Source organism: Gracilinanus agilis, chromosome 4 (assembly GCF_016433145.1).
Source record: "Gracilinanus agilis isolate LMUSP501 chromosome 4, AgileGrace, whole genome shotgun sequence".
NCBI lineage: Eukaryota > Metazoa > Chordata > Mammalia > Didelphimorphia > Didelphidae > Gracilinanus > Gracilinanus agilis.
In genome coordinates, this window is record NC_058133.1 from 75835963 (window position 1) to 75854724 (window position 18762).

The 18762-nt window shown below is 35.5% G+C and overlaps 1 protein-coding gene across 1 annotated transcript in view; it reads right to left on the reverse strand.

Annotated features, from left to right (window-relative positions):
• Nucleotides 1–18654, reverse strand: part of ACBD6 (acyl-CoA binding domain containing 6) — a 205509-nt gene extending 186855 nt beyond the window's left edge. Inside the window, exons 1-3 of the mRNA XM_044675916.1 lie at nucleotides 18226–18654; nucleotides 9849–9913; nucleotides 8071–8167 (exon numbers count right to left, since the gene is read on the reverse strand). Of these exons, the coding sequence (XP_044531851.1) occupies nucleotides 8071–8167; nucleotides 9849–9913; nucleotides 18226–18450 (387 nt within the window). The 5' untranslated portion in view covers nucleotides 18451–18654. The remainder of the gene's footprint in view (nucleotides 1–8070; nucleotides 8168–9848; nucleotides 9914–18225) is intronic.
• Between the last annotated feature and the right edge of the window lie 108 nt (nucleotides 18655–18762).

Here is an 18762-nt window from a genome sequence, read left to right on the forward strand (position 1 = left end):
TTGTCTAATTTGGGATGCATTGGTTTTGTTTGTGCAAAAACTTTTTAATTTTATGTACTATCCACTTTACACCTTATAAACCCTATTTCTTATTTGGTCATGAACTACTGTTTCCTTCTCCATGGATCTGATAAGTAATTTCTCCCATGTTCCCCTAATTTGCTTATTATATCATCCTTTATGTCTAAAACATGTACCCATTTTGAGATTATCTTGACATATGGTATGAGATGTTGGCCTATAGTTTCTGCCAGAATACTTTCCAGTTTTCCTATAAGATTTTGTCAAATAGTAAATTCTTGCCTTAATAGCCTAGATCTTTGGGTTTATAAAAAAACTGGATTACTGTGTTTATTTACCTTGGTATATTGCATACCTAATCTATGACCAACAACTCTATTTCTTATCCAGTACTAAACTGTTTTGACGATTATTGCTTGGTAATATAGTTTGAGATCTGGACTGATAAACCCCTTCCCTCATATTTGCCTCCCATCCATATGTTTCCCTGATAATTTTGACCTTTTGTTCCTCCAGATGAATTTTATCATTTTTTCTAGTTCTATAAAGTAATTCTTTGGTAGTTGGACTGGTATGGTGTTGAATAAATACATTTACATAGTACTGTCATTTTTAACTTTATTGACTTAGTCCATCAATGAGCAATTAATATTTTCCCCAAAAAAATATTTCCCCAATAGTTTAGATCTATCTTTATTCATGTAAAGAGTATTTTACAATTGTGTTCATGTAATTCCTGTACGTGTCTTGGCAGGTAGATTTTCAAATATCTTCAGTTATTTTAAATGGAATTTCTCTTTCTCTTTTTATCTCCACCTGATGGGATTTTGTTGAATTTTGCTAATGATTTATGAGGACTTATTTTATATCTTGCAACTTATCCAAAGTTGTTCATTGTTTCAACTGCTTTTTTAAAAAATTCTATAGGGTTCTCTAAGAATACTATATTATCGACAAAAAGTGATAGTTTTGTTTCTTCATTGCCTGTATTTATTCCTTCAAGTTCCTTTTAAAATCTTGTTATAGCTAGTGTTTCTAATACAATATTAAATAATAATGGTAATCATGGACTTCCTTGCTTCACCATCCTTGATCTTACTGGAAAGGCTGCTAGGTTTTCCCCATTATAGATAATGGTTACTCTTGGGTTTCGATAAATACTACTTATTTTAAGGAAAGCTCATTTATTCCTATGATTTCTAGTATTTTAATATGAATGGATGTCATATTTTGCGAAATTTTTTTCTGTATCTATAGTGTTTAAGTATACAATGGCCTTTAACAAGAAAATTACTAGAATTTAAAAGTTACTTGAAGACCTGAATCTAACACAGTTTTTCTTTTGTTCCTATCAAGGCTCAGAAAGCTACCATCTATTAAAAATGGGATTTCACCTGTTTATGTAGTCTGTTACAAATAACTAAAAACCAAAAAATGAATATATTAACCAGATTTCAAAACCAACAAGTAAATTGCTTTATGTGAATAAAGACCCATTTTGAGGCCATTCTTTTTTTTTTTTTTAAACCCTTACCTTGGGGGCAGCTGGATAGCTCAGCAGATTGAGAGCCAAGCTTAGAAACTGGAGGTCCTAGGTTCAAATCTGGCCTCAGACACTTCCCAGCTGTGTGACCCTGGGCAAGTCACTTAACCCCCATTGCCTAGCCCTTCTGCCTAAAAGGGTTTAAAAACAAACAAATAAATAAATAAAAATAAAAAATAAATTGGCAAATTAAAAAAAAAAAAAACCCTTACCTTCCGTCTTGGAGTCAATACTGTGTATTGGCTCCAAGGCAGAAGAATGGTAAGGGTAGGCAATGGGGGTCAAGTGACTTGCCCAGGGTCACACAGCTGGGAAGTGTCCGAGGGCAGATTTGAACCCAGGGCCTCCCGTCTCTAGGCCTGACTCTTAATCCATTGAGCTACCCAGCTGTCCCCAAGGCCATTCTTTATATACCAAGTTGTCTCATATCTAATATTTTGCAATTTTTCAAAGGTATATAGTATGATGAAATAATTAATAATTTATATTTCTTAGGCTTTGAATAGTAATGGTGCGATTACTATCATATCTGTATCTGAAAAAAAAAAGTGACATTAAAAAAAAATCCTGAGGGAAGCTAGGTGGCTCAGTTGACAGAGAGCCAAGCCTGGAGACCAGAAGTCCTAGATTCACATCTGACCGCAGACACTTCCTAGCTGTGTGACCCTCAGCAGGTCACACCTAATCTATTCCGACTGCTAGCCCTTCCTGCTTTTCTGTCTTGGAACCAATACACAGTATCAATTCTAAGACAGAAGTTAAGGATTAAAAAAAAAAAAGAATCCCAATATTCACAATTCTTACTCTATAAATCAAAAAATTTAAATCAAGAGAGATTAACTAACTTTCCCAAAAGCCACATAGAAGCTACTTTATAGAAGGAGTCCAGTAGATAAAGTTCTGGGTCTATAAGTCAGGAAGATCTGACTTCAAATCCAACCTCAGGCATTTACTAGCTGTGTGACCCTGGGAAAGTCACTTAATATTTATATCTCCCAGTTTCCTCAAATATAAAATGAGGATTATAATAATAGTAAGCCAAGCCTCTTCCCTTTCCTCCCCTCCCACTTCTTCCTTTTCCCTTTTTTTCCCTTCCAATGGAAATAGTAAATAACCAGCAGAGCCTAGATTCAAAAGCTAGTCCCCAAGACTCCAGATTCAGTGATCTTTCTTTCCATTCTTCAACACTGCCTTTAAGATTTAATTTGAAGTTAAAAATAAGCATTATAGCTTAAGTATTCCTTAAAATATCCATTGCAAAACTCACAAAAAATTTTTTTTGCGATAAATAGATTATGTGTATAAATTTATCTGCTTTTTCATTAGCTGAGTCCTTAGAATTCAAAAGCAAAAGGATTATACTGCTAACACCTATATATAGATGAATGGGTTCAAAATTTGTTGGAAACACTTTTTGCTGTAGCCAAGAAGTGGAAAAAAAGATGATGTCCACCAACTATTGTTGTGATTTAGCTGTGGCAGATAAATTCAATAGAATATTATTATACTATAAGAACTTTGGTATATTGATGTAATGGAATATTATTGTACAGTAAGATAGGATGAACAAGAAATTCATAGAAACCTGGAAAGGCATATATGAACTGATGCAAAGCAAAATGGAAAGAACCAAGAAACCAATTTACACAATGCTGACAATGTAAAGGAAAACAACTTGGAAAGGTTACAGAACCTATAATTTCAGAAGACTGATGAAGCATGCCACCCAGCTCTTGGTAGAATTGTGACAGACTAGAGGTATAGATTAAGATGTATACGTTCAGATATGTATACTTTCAATTGTTCTGAATTATTTCACTTGACTAACTGGTTACTAGGAAGGCACTGTAGAAGTAAAAAGGAAGCTAATGTGTAATGATAAACATCAAAAAAGAGAGAATCAATAAAATATAAAAAGTACAAAGAATAAGTTCAGAAGGGGCCTCAAACCAAGGCAATCTAATAACCATCTTGTTAAACTTAATATATTTTCTAAAAAATTAAACATAACAAAGTTTTGTGGTTTTGTATATTCTTTTTATTCTCTATAAACTGAAATGTTATTTTCACAGTTCATGATGAAGAAAATTTAAATTTAAGATGGAAAAATGAAAGATTTGTTGAATTCTACATATTGTCCATTTCAAAGAGCAATGTGCATTGACCCTACTCTCATTTCCCTGTGACTATGAAATGTTATTATCCATCACAGGAGAACCACTGTCTAGAAGAAATGAAAGGAGCAAGATAAAAGAGGAAAAGATGCTGACAAGACATTCTAGAAATCCTAAATATAAAAGTTTTGGGTTTGATTTTGTTTTTTTTTTTTAACTGAGAGTTAGATTATATAGAACAAGGCAGAAATTTGACACCAACTATTCTTTGCCAAAATAGATTTATTTTATTTAATTTTTAAACTTAATTTGAAATTTTAATATTTAATTTCATTTAATCACCAAAATGAACTTAATTTCCTCTTGTGGCTACCAAAGAACATATCTGGTATGAAGAGAAAAGTCTGGAAGAAAATGAAGGGTCAAAAGTAATTCTCAGAACTACCTTTACATAATAATCGAGCAATCAATCAACATTTATTAAGCTCTAAGAATGTGCCAGGCACTGTAATAATTGCGTCACAAATATTATCTTATTTGATCCTCTCAACATCTCCGAGAGGTAGATGCTGTTATTTATTCCCATTCACAGATCAGAGAAACTGCAGCAGAGGTTAAGTGACCAACCTGGGGCCACACAGATAGTGTCTGAGGCCACATTTGAATTCAGGTCTTCCTGACTCTAGGCCCAGTGTTCTATCTACTGTACCACCAGCTACCTCTAGTCAAAGGAAACAAATTCCTACACTGGCATCTTAAGTCAGGTTTCCATCACCTATACAAATGCCAAAGTAATTTTCCTTAAGCCCAGATATAGACCACATGCCTTACCTACTCTACTGGTTTCCAATGGCTTCTTATTGCCTCTCTTCTGTTTTGTTTTTAAACCTTCTATAACAGAGCTCTAAGCTGTCTTTTGACAGTGCCTAGCACTTAATAAATGCTTCTAGACTGACTTTTTCCAGCCTCAATGGACATCCCTCCCACTCTGGCACTGTTCCATCTAGCCGAACTTGGTCTCCTCTCTGTCACTTAGGATACACCACCTCCCATTTCTGTGGCCTTGTACTAGCCATCCCACATGCCTAGAATATGCTGCACTCCTTACCTCCAGTGCACAGAGTATTTCCCTTTCTTTGAATGGCATCTTCTACATGAAGCCTTTTTAGGTCCCAGCTGCACATGCTCATCTTCACTTGTGCAGATGTGCACTTACTAACTTTATATTATACTATGTATGTTTAATATGACCTTGTTGTCTCCTCCACTAGAAATATATGCTCCTTACAAGTAGGAATGGTTTCATACTTTGTCCTTGTAAACTCAGTGTCTTCTCAGTACAATACTTGGAATATAGCGAGCACTTTAATAAATATTTGTGGATGACTGACTAAATAGCTGAGAAAAGAAACACATATTCGCATTCTACATTTGGCTGAACACTAAACTATAATCTATTTCACTTAATGTGAACCAAATGTTCATTTAAATTACTAATGTATGCAAAAAAGACATTATTAGGTTTCATTTAGTGATATTTGGAAATTGACCATTTGTGCCATAATCAATTGTGAGACTGACTTAGATTAGATGAGAATTGTGACATGCTTGGTCACTTTAATTTTAACTCTGAAACTCAAAAATACTTAAAAAGGAGGATTTATGTAAAAAGCAATATTTATTAGCACACTAAGCACAGAAAATGGAAGATGAGAAGCAAAATAGCTTTAAAGAGAAATATTAAAAGTTATGAAAACATATGTATACATACTATCTATATTTTCTGTCAATTATCATTGAAAACACAATAAAGTAAAATAGCTAACTAGATGATCGAGTTGGAAAATGTCCTCTGTTAACCCTATTATTAAATTTTCAAAGTCACAAAACATTTTTCTCCCAGAAAATAATTATATAAAATTTTCTGTAATTCATAGTCCTGTGGTCTTACATTGCATATGAATAATATTTGAGGGAGCAGGCAGCCTTAGATGTCAAGCGTTCCTTTAAAACCAAGAGTGCAAGGTTCAGAATATTTTCTCTTCAGACAACCTGTACTATATATCTATTCTAGCAGATGACCATATATTTTTACTCAATATTTATTTAGGCTGGGCTTTGGCATATTATAAAAAGTTAATTCAAAAGTTCAGATGTCAAGAGATTTTAAAAACACAGACTTCAACACCTGGACTCATTTTCATGAGGGGGATCCAAAAACAATCAACCACTATGAGCCTTGGAACATTTTTTTAAAATCACTATGTTTAAATATGTGCCTAGAGGAAGAACAGGGATTCCAAAGTTTAGTTTGCCATCTTCCAGAAGGCAAAGATTAACTGTCTCAATAATTGCTCAGTTGAGGACATATAGATATTTCATGAATTTTTATCCAATACTTTAAAAAAAAAACAAACTTTCTAAGAATATCTAAATAATAACTGATATTCATACCCAGAACTTTTTAACTTCTACAAAGCACTGTATATATTATCTAATTTGATCAATGAAAAATCTTTGAAGTAAAATAATTCAAATATTATTTCCCCCATTTTACAGGCGAGGAAACTAAGAATTGGAAAGTTTGTGTGTTTAACTAGTTTACAAAACTGGTTAAATATAAAGGAAGCTAAGTGGTATGTATGGTGGAGAGAGTGCTAGACTTGGTATCAGCAAGACTGAGTTTCAATCCTGCCTCAGATAACTTGCTATCTGTGTGACCCTGGGCAAGTCACTAGGCTTCTCCTAACCTCCTTTTCCTTACCTATAAAATAAGAAAGTAATAGCACGTACCTTACAAAATTGTCCTGAAGATCAAATAAGATAACACAGAAAAGCACTTTCAAACCTTAAAGTGCTATAAAAATGCCCCAATTGGCATATGCAATGAATCTTATATGAAGTGGTCTGACATGCAATATTTCAAGTTGTATAATATAAATATAATATAAAAATAGTAACTAGTTGCAATCTAATGGAAATAGATAGTATGATTTCAAAGATCCAGACCACTTCAGGGATTCATTATTCATACTCACAAAGAACTAGCTACATAAAAGGCTTACTTTGTACACAAGAAACATAAAGACAAAAATGTGGTCCCTGCCCTCAAGGAATTCACACTCTAAGTGGGGGAGAATATACCTGGAGAACTGTGTACATGTAAGATAAAAACAGGGAAGCTATTATCAATGGGTATGTGGAAATGAACTTAATTTTGCCACTCTTTTAGCAAAAGTCCTATTTTTAGAAGAGGCCTAATCACAAGCCTGAGCTGAGAACAAAGTTTTGCCCTCGACTGCTTTCTCTATTTGTTCAAATTGTGATTATTTCTGAACTTAGTTCAGAATTCATCTGGCCTGTGATGGATTAATTTTAGAAATCTAACTCTTCTGCTGATAATTTGTGTTGACCTTAGAGGGCTGCATGTGAAAGAAAGGGAGTGGTTGAGCCTCTTATATTTAGCTACCCTAACTATCTAACTATCTTAGATGATGCAAGTCTAAAGCTCTAGAGAGAGGTGAAGGCTGGAGAAATAAAACTGAGAATCATCCACAAAGAGATGACAATTGAACCCATGAGACATGATAAGAACAACAATCAAAATAATGTAGAGGGAGAAGAGATAAAGCTTTTTGAGACATCTGTGCTCTGTGGGTATGACTTAGAGGAGGTTGTAGCAAAGGACTAGAAAGACAGGTCTGACAGGTAAAAGTATCAGGTGAGGGTACTTACGAAAACCTAGAAAGATGATACTATCCACAACCAATAGTGTCAAAGGTTGCAGAAATTTTTTTTAAATCTAAAAATCAATAAAATTTAATTAAAGTATGAAAATTCTTAGGCCAATAGCTTTTTTCCCCTATGTAGCCCAAAGAAACTTAGAATATCAGACTACAGTTATGTTAATATTTAAGTATAGTTCAATTTCTAAGTAATTTTATAACTGATTCAGGAAATGACAAATTCTTAAAATAGATATTATCCTGACTTTTAAATTTTCTTCAGAAATATACTGAATATATTAACTAGTTACCCAGTAAAATTTCAGAACATATGACATTATTTCCATGAAAACTCTATTTTCATTGTGACTATTGTAAAAAGCTAACTTTGAATTCTTCAAAGGCTAAGTCAATGGAATACAACAAGTTCTAGAAGTTCTGCAAGGTCTGAAGGTGAGAAAAGCTTCATGTACAGGCTTAGTGACAGGTTCTCTCACTACTTGTCCAAGACCCATCTATGCTAAATTGAACAAGACTTGTAACAAGATTGACAACAGGATGATAAACGTTTGGCCAAAGCAACTCTTCAAGACCATGCAAATTATTAAAAGGATGTGGAAGGAATACCCATACCAACAAAATTGCAGATCCTTAAAGTGAGTCTTACCTGAGGATTCCAATTTGGATCCAATTTTTTAACCACTGCAATATATTCCTGCATTGCTTGGCTAGGATTTGAATCTCCAAGAGCCTTCCATGCTTCCCTACAATAAAAAAGAAATACCCAGAATGACCTACTGCAGCATTTTTTTCAAGCTTTTTGGTCTCAGGATTCCTTTATACTCTTTAAATTTATGAAGACTCCTCTTAAAGAGTGTTTATGTGGGTTATATCTATCAACATAGGCCCTATAGAAATTAAAATGTCTAGTATTATCATGAAAATAGTTTTGAGCTCATAGACCTCCTGAAAGGCACTCCCAGGCATTCTCTAACCACACTATGAAAACTAATGACCTACTGAAAAACTACTGAAATGATGTATAATCATCTTGAAGGTTTAGAATTACAAGAATAATTCAGACCATTACCTTTGATTGACTGAAATACATCCATTTAACTACAGATAAACTAGCTACACTGTACTTCAAATAATCCATCAGGCAAACAAAAGCAATTGAACAAGCTTATCTAAAAAATGATTTCTATTAATTTCTAAGTCAATTTTTGACATTAGGAACCCCTCCCTTTTTTCATAAAAAATTTAATTTTTTCCCCATAATGCATGGTAGTTAGACTTCCAGTCCTACATAATGGTCCTCCAATATTTGACCATGAGGTCCTATATCTGAATTAGGCACATTAGAGAGAACAGGGAAAGTTTCAGGAGGTATTTTTAACTTAAGTTACTGTTGACCTTGGTATCACAATCTAAGTACTCCCCGAACCTTTAGTATAGTCAAAGAATCTTAAGAATTAAAAAGGTACTTCAGAAGTCATTTAATCCAACCCATACCTGAAAAAGAATTCTTTTACAAGACCAACAAAAGTTGATACCATTTTGGTGTTATTCCTTACATTAAGCCTACATATGCCTCTTTACAACTGGTCATTCATTACACTTACTACTATCTCAACGTATCTGCAAGGAGAATGATTTAAAGAGTCTTTACTATATTGGCTACCTTCTTTCAATATCCATCCTAAAATCTGATGCCTACCCAAATACCCTAACCTTTGGTTTGACAAGAGAAGAGTGGGATTATGACATTTGTGTAATATATATATAGGTACACAAAGTACTACAAGAGTTAAGAAAGAAAAGATGCTTAGAAGTACCTGTTAGTGTTCCATCTTTTCAAAGAAAGGCTACTCTAGGCTTTTCATTTCAAGTACTATAGAGATGGAGAAGTGGAAAGTTTATGGAACTAGAAAGAGGATAAATCCTAAGGTCAGTGATAAGGTAGCAACAGTCTAGGTACACTACCAACAAGATCACTAGTAGCAGCATATGAGTAGAGGGAAAATAATCTTGAGGGCTTAGCTTCCCTTCTTCCTTCCTTTTCCCCCTCCTGCTACCAAAGTCTCCATCCTAGCCTGACCCTAGGGCAAGATATGAAAAGGACTGGGGATGGAAAATTCTAAGTGGTAGTAGCAGAGAAAGAAAACCAGTATTTGTGACCTACCACCTGGCTGAGGCCATTGCTTACATTGCTATATAAGGCACAGTACATCAAAGACTGCCTATTCACCAAACTCACAGTACATAAGAACCTTAGATAAAATAGGATTCTTTTAATCTCTCTACAAACTGTTTGAATGTCAATAGGATAACTGAGAGAGATTAATCCAGGAATACTCTAATCTGCTCATTACTTCTTAATTCCTATAGATCTAAAATATTTTTTAACAAGCTCAAACAGAAATTCCAAGAATTCTGTCTTACCATTTTTGCTTCCCCTCAAAATCAAAGAAGCTTGGTTTAGGTGTATTACAATTCCCAACTTTGACCTAAAGAGAGAAAAAAAATACCAATAACTTATTAAATTACCTGAGCATTTTTCTCTTCTCAAATGAATATGTAATATGAATATAGTAGTATGAATATAATATATAATAGAGTAATATAATATAGTAATATGATATATAATAAAATATAGTATATAATATAGTAATATGAAATTACTATAATTAAGAAAATATCTGTTGTAATAGGAAATTTTTTAAAAATGTGGACTGTTATTCTTTAATATTATTAAGTAAAATACTATTATAAATATATAGAGTAAAATCCAATTATAGGTTTCTTTGTTAAAATCTTAATAACTAGAGGTGGAAATAACATGAATAGGTGTTACTATGACCAAAAAATGCATATAACTTCAAATATACCAGAAGACAAAAAATATGTATCTGAGAATCTTGAGATAAGAAAGGTCCAAGAAGAGGGCCAATGTAAGGGGAAGGGAGGTATGAGCCAAAAAAAAATTAAGATGGTGGTAAGGATGTGGGTGTGGAAAGAAAAGAGCTATAGGCAAGGTGCAATCTAGGTCCCAAAATTTGTTGTATTAAGGGACAGACAAATTTTCTCCCAGTATTTTCATAAACTATGCCTCTATCAGTCTCACCAAGAAAAAACGGAAGACAGGGATGAATGGAAAATGAATGAATGAAGTTTGACTTCAAGCCAACCACTTGGCCTAGAATGATTATAGGATTATAGCAGCCCTTCTGGTGCACCAAAATATCTTCCCACGACTTTCCCAAATTCAACAAAGGAAAAAAAGATTTCCATTCAACATTAGAAGTAAATACTTGAAGTAAATACTTGTGGGCAGCTGGGTAGCTCAGTGGAGTGAGAGTCAGGCCTAGAGACAGGAGGTCCTAGGTTCAAACCCGGCCTCAGCCACTTCCCAGCTGGGTGACCCTGGGCAAGTCACTTGACCCCCATTGCCCACCCTTACCACTCTTCAACCTATGAGACAATACACCGAAGTACAAGGGTTTAAAAAAAAAAAAAAGAAGTAAATACTTGAGGGAAGTAACACCAAATGTGACCACTGTAGTGTAAATCAGTCCATAGTATTGGAGTAAAGAGAATTGCACTGGGTTATAGTCCCTTTTCTTCCATTATCTCACTTGGTGCCATTAGGCAAGTTATTTTATCTCTTTGGCTTCAATTTTTGACTTGTTTGGACATGGGAGCAGAAGGACTGTGATCTAAGGGATCATCAGAAATGGAATCTCTAGGGACGGAGAGAAAGTAAAAAAAAAAACATGAAACAAGAAATTAATAAGACACTCAGACTCCAGTTCTCTAATGTTGTCTAAAACAAAGTCTTATATAAATACCTTCCGTTGGACTGGGGCAAAAAGAAACTGCAAGTACTAAAATGATTTTGCCAGCTGTTTGACATGACTTAGAAGATTTCATTGTATATGTTTTGTTTTGAAGTAATGATAACTTCCCATAAGGGAGCTTTATCCCTTAGGTATTTGTTATTCTAGGTATCAACATATTTTAAACAAAATATATTCTGGTGATCAGTTTATCTTTAACTAGTATGTCAAATTTAACTATCAGTTCAATAATTTCCAATTATGATGGCAAGTTTCAAATCCATTACCAATCCAAAAAAATCTTTCAAGAGAAAAAAATCATTTTCATTCTACATGTATACTATATTATATCCAGTAATATAACTAGGAGCCCTTTAAAGCACTGTAGGAAAAACACACCACTGATCTGTCTTTATATCCAAATTTAATGTATCATGATCAGCAAATTAGTACCTATACTGATAGTGTTTACTATTTAAGCCAGAAGCAGTTATCACCATTAGATATTTGTTGAATTAGCTAAACATGTATTCTGTTTTTTAATTTCTTTTTTGCTTCCAAAGCTAATAACTCAGCTCTTAAATAGGCTTTTACTTGCAGTACTAATGGTCCCTAATAAGAACAGTATACCCCAGTTTTAAAAAAAAAAAAAGCTCTTAAGATTCTAAACATCTTCATTTTACTAACTTGTTAATGGTTGAAAACCACTAGTTCAAAATGTTTGTTTCAGACATTAGCCCTTAGATAAACATTTACATAGTGTTACAGGCAAACTCATATGGATTTTGAAAGTCAATTTTAAAATTTTCAGCATGAGCATTTTATACATCAGCAAAAAATTATAATAATGCCAATTAAACTTTAAGTATGCTGTGTATACATTTTAGAGGGGAAAAGCTAGTTATTAAATATTTACCAGCACATCCCTGATTACAGTCATGGCTGAAAAAATCATCAATTGTTGCAATGACCAAATTAAGCAGAGAAGATAGGTGGAAATTTATAGCAAAGGGATGTAACAGCATTACAAAAAAACAAAAAAATAAAGAAAGAGAACTTGAACCCATTTTTATAAGTAAAGATGATATTACTAACAGTAATAGCAGATACTGCAAATTTTACATAATCACCATTCTTCTGATTGATTTACAACTCTCTTACTGCTCTGTTTCCCTATCATCTTATTCAACAAAACAGGTAGAGTGAGAACAGTGGAGTATAATAGGAAAAGTCCTGGGCATAGAATAAAAAAAAACCTGGGCTTGAATTTTCCATTTGTGTGAACCTATAGCATCATCCACCCTCTAGGCTGCCATACTTTCCAAAATAAGACAGTCATTTTAAGGAAAGCACTTTGTTAAAAAAAAAAATTACTATTTCCTACTGGAGGATGCTTAATTTCATCAATGTCAATATTTCCGCCCTTAAAGCAGGGCACTTCTAAACTAAGTAGAATTTTTGGTGGTCACTGTGCCTTCAAATTTCATCACCCTGGGGAAAACTTGAAGAGCCTTCCAAACTTAGCTATGCTGGTCTCCATCACCAGGTCAGTACTATGGTTAATGCATCTCCAGCTTGGGAAGACCAGCAAAAGTTTGAATTTTCAAAAACCCAAAGTTACCTCTAGCCAATGGAGGAGTTTAGTGGAGATATCTTGTCTTACTGCTATTGTCTTTTTAGGAGTGAACTTTCCAAAGCAGAGAGTAAAGCATAAAGTTCAATTGACTAGAATTAATAGTATTATTTTTATTAGAATGCAAAATACTTGAAATCAATCTTATTTTATATGGTTTTCAAAGAAGAGATCTCTATGATCCCTGTAGTTATTTAAAGTGAAATGTTCATGAACAAATGAGTTTGGTTGTTTCTTCTTAGAAATATGGCCTTCATTTTACAAACTAAAATAGTTTTAGAAAGCAGTGGTGAAAAAGAGTTAACAAGTCATGAGGTTTCAGAAAAGTCTCTTCCCAGAGGATTTGGATCTGAGAAGTTTATTCCTGAACACTGTTATAATGTTGGGTAAACTAGCCTATAAGAGTAGCTAGTTTTTACTTATCTGTTATACATGACGTTATGTTATATATTTTTGTAGGTGTGCAAAGCATTTATGTGTATTTCACCTGATCCTCACAACAGCCCTATGAAAGGAGTGCTGCTATTATCCCATTTACAGATGAGAAAACTGAGACTTCATAACTGAAACTGAGGTTTCATAATTGCCATGGGGATCTCTGAAGCAGATTACATTGACTACAAATTTAACTGTGGCTAATGCTTCCCAATTTCTATTTTGATAGATGCCAAGGAATCAATTTCCCAGAGGTTCATAGGATCAAGGAATTATAGATTTAAAGCTGAAAGGGAACTTAGAAGTCCATTAGTGCAATCCCTTTATTTTATGATGAGAAACTAAGTCCCAAAGACATTCAGTGTCTCAAGATCACATAGCTAGCATTAAGTAGCATATGTGAGATTTAAAATAAGCTTTAAACCTAGAGCTCTTTTCCACTGGAACACTGTCTCCTAAATAAGGTGGTTTAAACAAAATAAAGACATTTTGACTTTCTACATGTACTAATTGTGAAAAAACAAAACAAAACAAACTTCACTCTGTTTTGGCTGAACTCTTTCAGAGACACTTTATTCAGGTTAAGAGCAATTTCAGAAAGTGACAATGACATTCAAAGTTTCCCTCTATCACTCAAATGAGCTCCACTTAAAGCAAAGTCCAAGTAAGTCACAATGAAACAAAAGACAAGGAAATATAGCCAACAAATAGGACAAAGTATAAAGTTTTCAGTTATAGTTTTGTAGTAACAAAAAGCAGCAAAGGTATTGTCCACATAGAATTAGAAAGATGTACTCAGTGTTTGGAAGGGGCCTCAGTGGCTAGATGGAAGGCTCTCATTGTAGAGGTAGGATTTTGACAAGTGGACCCATTCAACCTCTCCTTAAAATGGCTGAAGAGTAAAAAAAAAAAAAAAAAAAAAAAAAAAAAAAAAAAAAAAAAAAAAAAGCCACTTCTTCAAGTAGCTGATTCCACTTAGGAATAGATTGAGTAGGACAGCTATGCTGCAATAAAGACTAAATTTTGACCCTTTGGTCATTTTTCTGGATAAAGAAACTGAAGTTATGTGACTTGCTTTAAATCACATGGATTTACTAATGGAAAAGGGCACCCATTCTTCTATCCCATTTCGCTGTGTTTTAGATCCACACTGCTACTGATTCTGTCTTCCAAGACCACACAGAACAAATCAAATCTTCCTTCTACATGTGGAAGCAAAATCTTTTTCATAAAATTGAAATATTAAGGTATATTTTTCTACATTGTCCTTTCCAGACACTTGGGGAAAACTTGTTGGAAAGATAGTTGATAGATCCAAGGCAAAAATACTATTCTTAAAGAAATGGATTAAAGGTGATGATCAAATTTAATTCTTCTCTTGTTCAAATCAACTATATCACCATCCACCAGATATGATTGGTGCTAGGATAAATTTATTGACTAAAAGAGAAGTGAATCCCTTTGTTTAATTCCAGGAGTTGGGGTGGTGATCTAGACAGAATGGGATAGTGAAAATTAGGGCCTATGGCAGAGTAGAGAACCAGGTTACACTATATAATATCTAGGGTCTCTTAAAGCCTGAAATGCTCTAATCTTATAACAAAAAGACTAAGGGCTACTGAATTAAGTGATTTAAAGCCACTGATAATCCACTACTAAGTCAAACACTGTCAAGCAAGTAATAGGGAAGACTTCTAAATAGCAAGAAAAATACTTGTTAAAAGGCTGTTTCAGCCTTCGAATCACTTTAGTTTTGAAGAAAAATAGCTAGATTACACTGTCCAGAATGGTATGCAGTTGTTTGGGGTTTTTTTTGGGGGGGAAAGGAGCTAAAGACCCCCAAAAAGCAAGGAATTATCTGGGCCTTCCTCCCCACCCCAACACACTCCAAAGTTCTGATTTAGTGCTCCTGCTGAGATTGATACTTCTAAAATCTGGCATGCCTGCTAGTATCTATAGTGACATCTTTGGCACATCACAAAAAAACTGACTTTCAAAATAAAGAACTTCCATAGCCCAGAAAAGGCTAAGGGATACTCTACTTAAGAAGAAAAGTCATCAAATGAGGAAAGGAATAAACAAACCGTGGCTCACGAATGCACTGAAATATTCCTGTGTAATACGAAATGAAAAATGCAGGGGAAGGAAAGAGCTACATGAACTGATGCAGAGTTGAAGTAAGCAAAGCCAATAACATATACAATAACTTCAACACTGTAAATGGAAAGAACAATCAAATAATTAAAAGTAAAAATGGAAAATGTATAAAGAACAAGCATGGCTCCAAAAAAAAGATAGAAGATAGCTCCACCCCTCTCCTTTCCAGCGGTAGGAGGGCCACAAATGTTATATATTACATATATTTTCATATTTTTTCGATGTGCTGATCAATTTTATTGATTGTTTCCTCTTCTTTTTCTTGTCTTTAAAAAATGTTATTTGTTATAGGGAATGATTCTATGAGGGGGTTAAAGAGAATACTGGGTAAAATTACAATGATGTAAGAAAAGGAAAAAAGACAGCATACAGCGTATTTTAAAAGATTTCTATAACAAAAGTCAACAAATAAAAATGACATTTCTCTAGAGATAACTGAGGTCTTATAATAGTCTTAACTACCATGTTTAATCTTTCACGTGCGGTTTTGTCTTTTCAAGTAAACAATGTGAGGGCAAACACAATCCCAACAATCTAGTTAAGCAGGTTCTTAATAATACTGTTTGTCTGAAAGAATTACCTTTCCTTGTCATTTAACTGAGGTCACCTTAAATGACCCATTACAGTATATGGTTAACAAAATAGAGACATTTCCTATTTCATGGTAATAAGAACACTGAACCGGGTGTTCAGCAACCTAAATTCTAATTAGAGCTCTGCCATTGATCTGTTTGATTTTCCTCATTCCTTAAATGAAGTGTTTGAATTAAATGATCTCTGAGGTCTGTCTAGATTGTGGCTTTCTGGCTGTTTGAAAATGAGATACTCCTTTTATCTTCCAGCATATTCTCTGGTTATCCCCTATACCTGGGATGTTCTCCCTCCTCATCTCAGCCTCCTGGCTTCTCTGGCATCCTTCAAAGTCCCAGGTAAAACCTCACCTTCTACAGGAAGCCTTTCCCAACCCCTCTTAATTCTAGTGATTTCTCCTTATTAATTACTTCCTACTTATCCTGCATATTGCTTGTTTGTACATGTTTGCTTGTTGACTCCCCCATTAGAGTGTAAGGTCCTTGAGGGCAGGGGCTTATCTCCAATGCTTAGCACAGTGTGGGGTGCATAGTAGGTGCTTAAGACATGTTTACTATGTCTCCCTTTTAGTGCCTCAATTTCCTTATCTGTAAAATAGAAAAATAACATTAGATGATGACCATCTCTAAATTCTTTCCAAGCTCTAAACTATCTGATTCTAACAAGAAACCATGGTCCATAAAGACAAAAATGTTAAGATAGGCATGCACTGAAAAGTACAACAAAAACAATAGCAATTCTTTATTTGGTCTAGCATTTTTCTTATTTATTGCAATAAAACTATTATTCTCTCACAATCTTGAAGCTCTTCATTTACAATGACCACATTAACTATCATGATACTCTTGTTCAGGGGGCAGCTGGGTAGCTCAGTGGATTGAGAGCCAGGCCTAGAGACAGGAGGTCCTAGGTTCAAATCTGGCCTCAGACACTTTCCAGCTGTGTGACCCTGGGCAAGTCTCTTGACCTCCATTGCCTACTCTTTCCATTCTTCTGCCTTGGAGCCAATACACAGTATTGACTCCAAGATGGAAGGAAAGGATTTTTTTTTTTAAATGATACTCTTCAAGCAAAATGAAGATAGAACCTTTATGATAACCTCTATATTACAGATAAAAGAACTGAGGCTTAGAGAGCTTAAGCGTTATATTTATTCAGGGTTGGCTAGGAGGCAAAATGGATATTCAAAAAGACCAGAGACTTTCTCAGTCCCCCATAATGCAGGTGCCTTTCCTTCCTTGATCACCTCCAATTTATACTTTCTGTCTGTTTGCAGAGTGGTTAATATGTTGTCTCATCTGTTAGACTAGGAAGCTCCTAGTGAGCAAGGGTTCTCTTTTGCCTTTTTGTATGCCCAAAGCTTTGTTACTAAATTTACTAAGAGATAAAATCCTGCCTCATGTGCAGTAGACATGTTCACATGCTAATCATATAATCCTAGGCAAGCCAGTACACCTGTGCCTCAGTTTCCTTATCTGTAAAATGGTGATCATAAAAGCACCTACCTCCCAGGTTTCTGTGAAAATCAAATGAGCTAATAATTGGAAAGTACTTAGCACAATACCTGGCACAAAATAAGTGTTACATAAATGTTAGCAGTTAGTAGTAGTAGCTAGGCAAGTCACTTAACTTCTATGTACCTCAGTTTCCTCATCTGTTAAATGGGAATACAGTTGTAAAGATCAAATAAGATAATGTTTATAAAGTATGCTTTGCAACTTAAAGCAGTACATTATATAAATATTATTATTATTCAGTTGGCCATAGTAGGAAAGGGCATTTTGTTCCAATCTCCAATCCCTAAAGAAGTCAGATATCATTATAGGTAGGTAAGCTAGTGGATAAAGTTAGCTATAGATTGGTAGATAAGTAGGTAAGTAGATTCCTAGAACAGTGGGTTGACTGATTGATTGGTAGGTAGTTAGGCAGGTAGATACATAGCTCAGTAGATAAATAGACAGTTCCGCAGATAGATAGAGAGATGGATGGCTGGATGAATGAGTATATAGACAAGATAGTATAAAGACACGTGTGTGTGTGTGCACCCACGTAGAGAAAGCAGGATTACCTGGCAGGGCTTTCTCTTTCCTGGGCCCTGACCCTGACCTTGACCCTGAACCCCTTCCTCCTCCGGGACTGCGCAGCCAGCCCAGGCTGATGACTTTACCTGCTTGTACCTGGCGTACAGGTACAGGAGCTGCTCCCTGCTGGCCACCTGGACCAGGCCCTGCAGGTGAGCCGCCGCCTTCTCAAAGAGCTCCACCAGGCTTTTAGGGGCCTCACCCTCGGGGCCTGGAGGGGAATCCCCCACGTCCCCAGACTCGTCCCCGGAGCTCAGCTCTCCGCCGCTGTCGCCAGTCGTGGCCCCCTGGGCTGGGTAAGGGGAAGCCATGGCTCCCAGGCCCACTCCGGGCAAGCACAGAGATCGGCCCGCAGTGGGTCGATTCGGGTCCGCTCGGCCTCGGTTCCAGTTCCCGGCGCTGCCCCTGCGCTCGCAGTCCTCCCTCGGGTACCTCCGGTAACTAGCCCCGGGGGCGCCTGAGGTGAAACGAAGGCCGGGAGAAGCTGGTGTCCACCCTCGCTCTCTCCCTCGGACCCGGGCCGCTTCTTCCCTCTCCGACCAGAAAGATGTTAACCTATCTCCAGGGTCCGAGGTCTCCAACGGCGGGAAGTGGTGGGGGCGAGGAGCGCGGAGAAAGCGGGG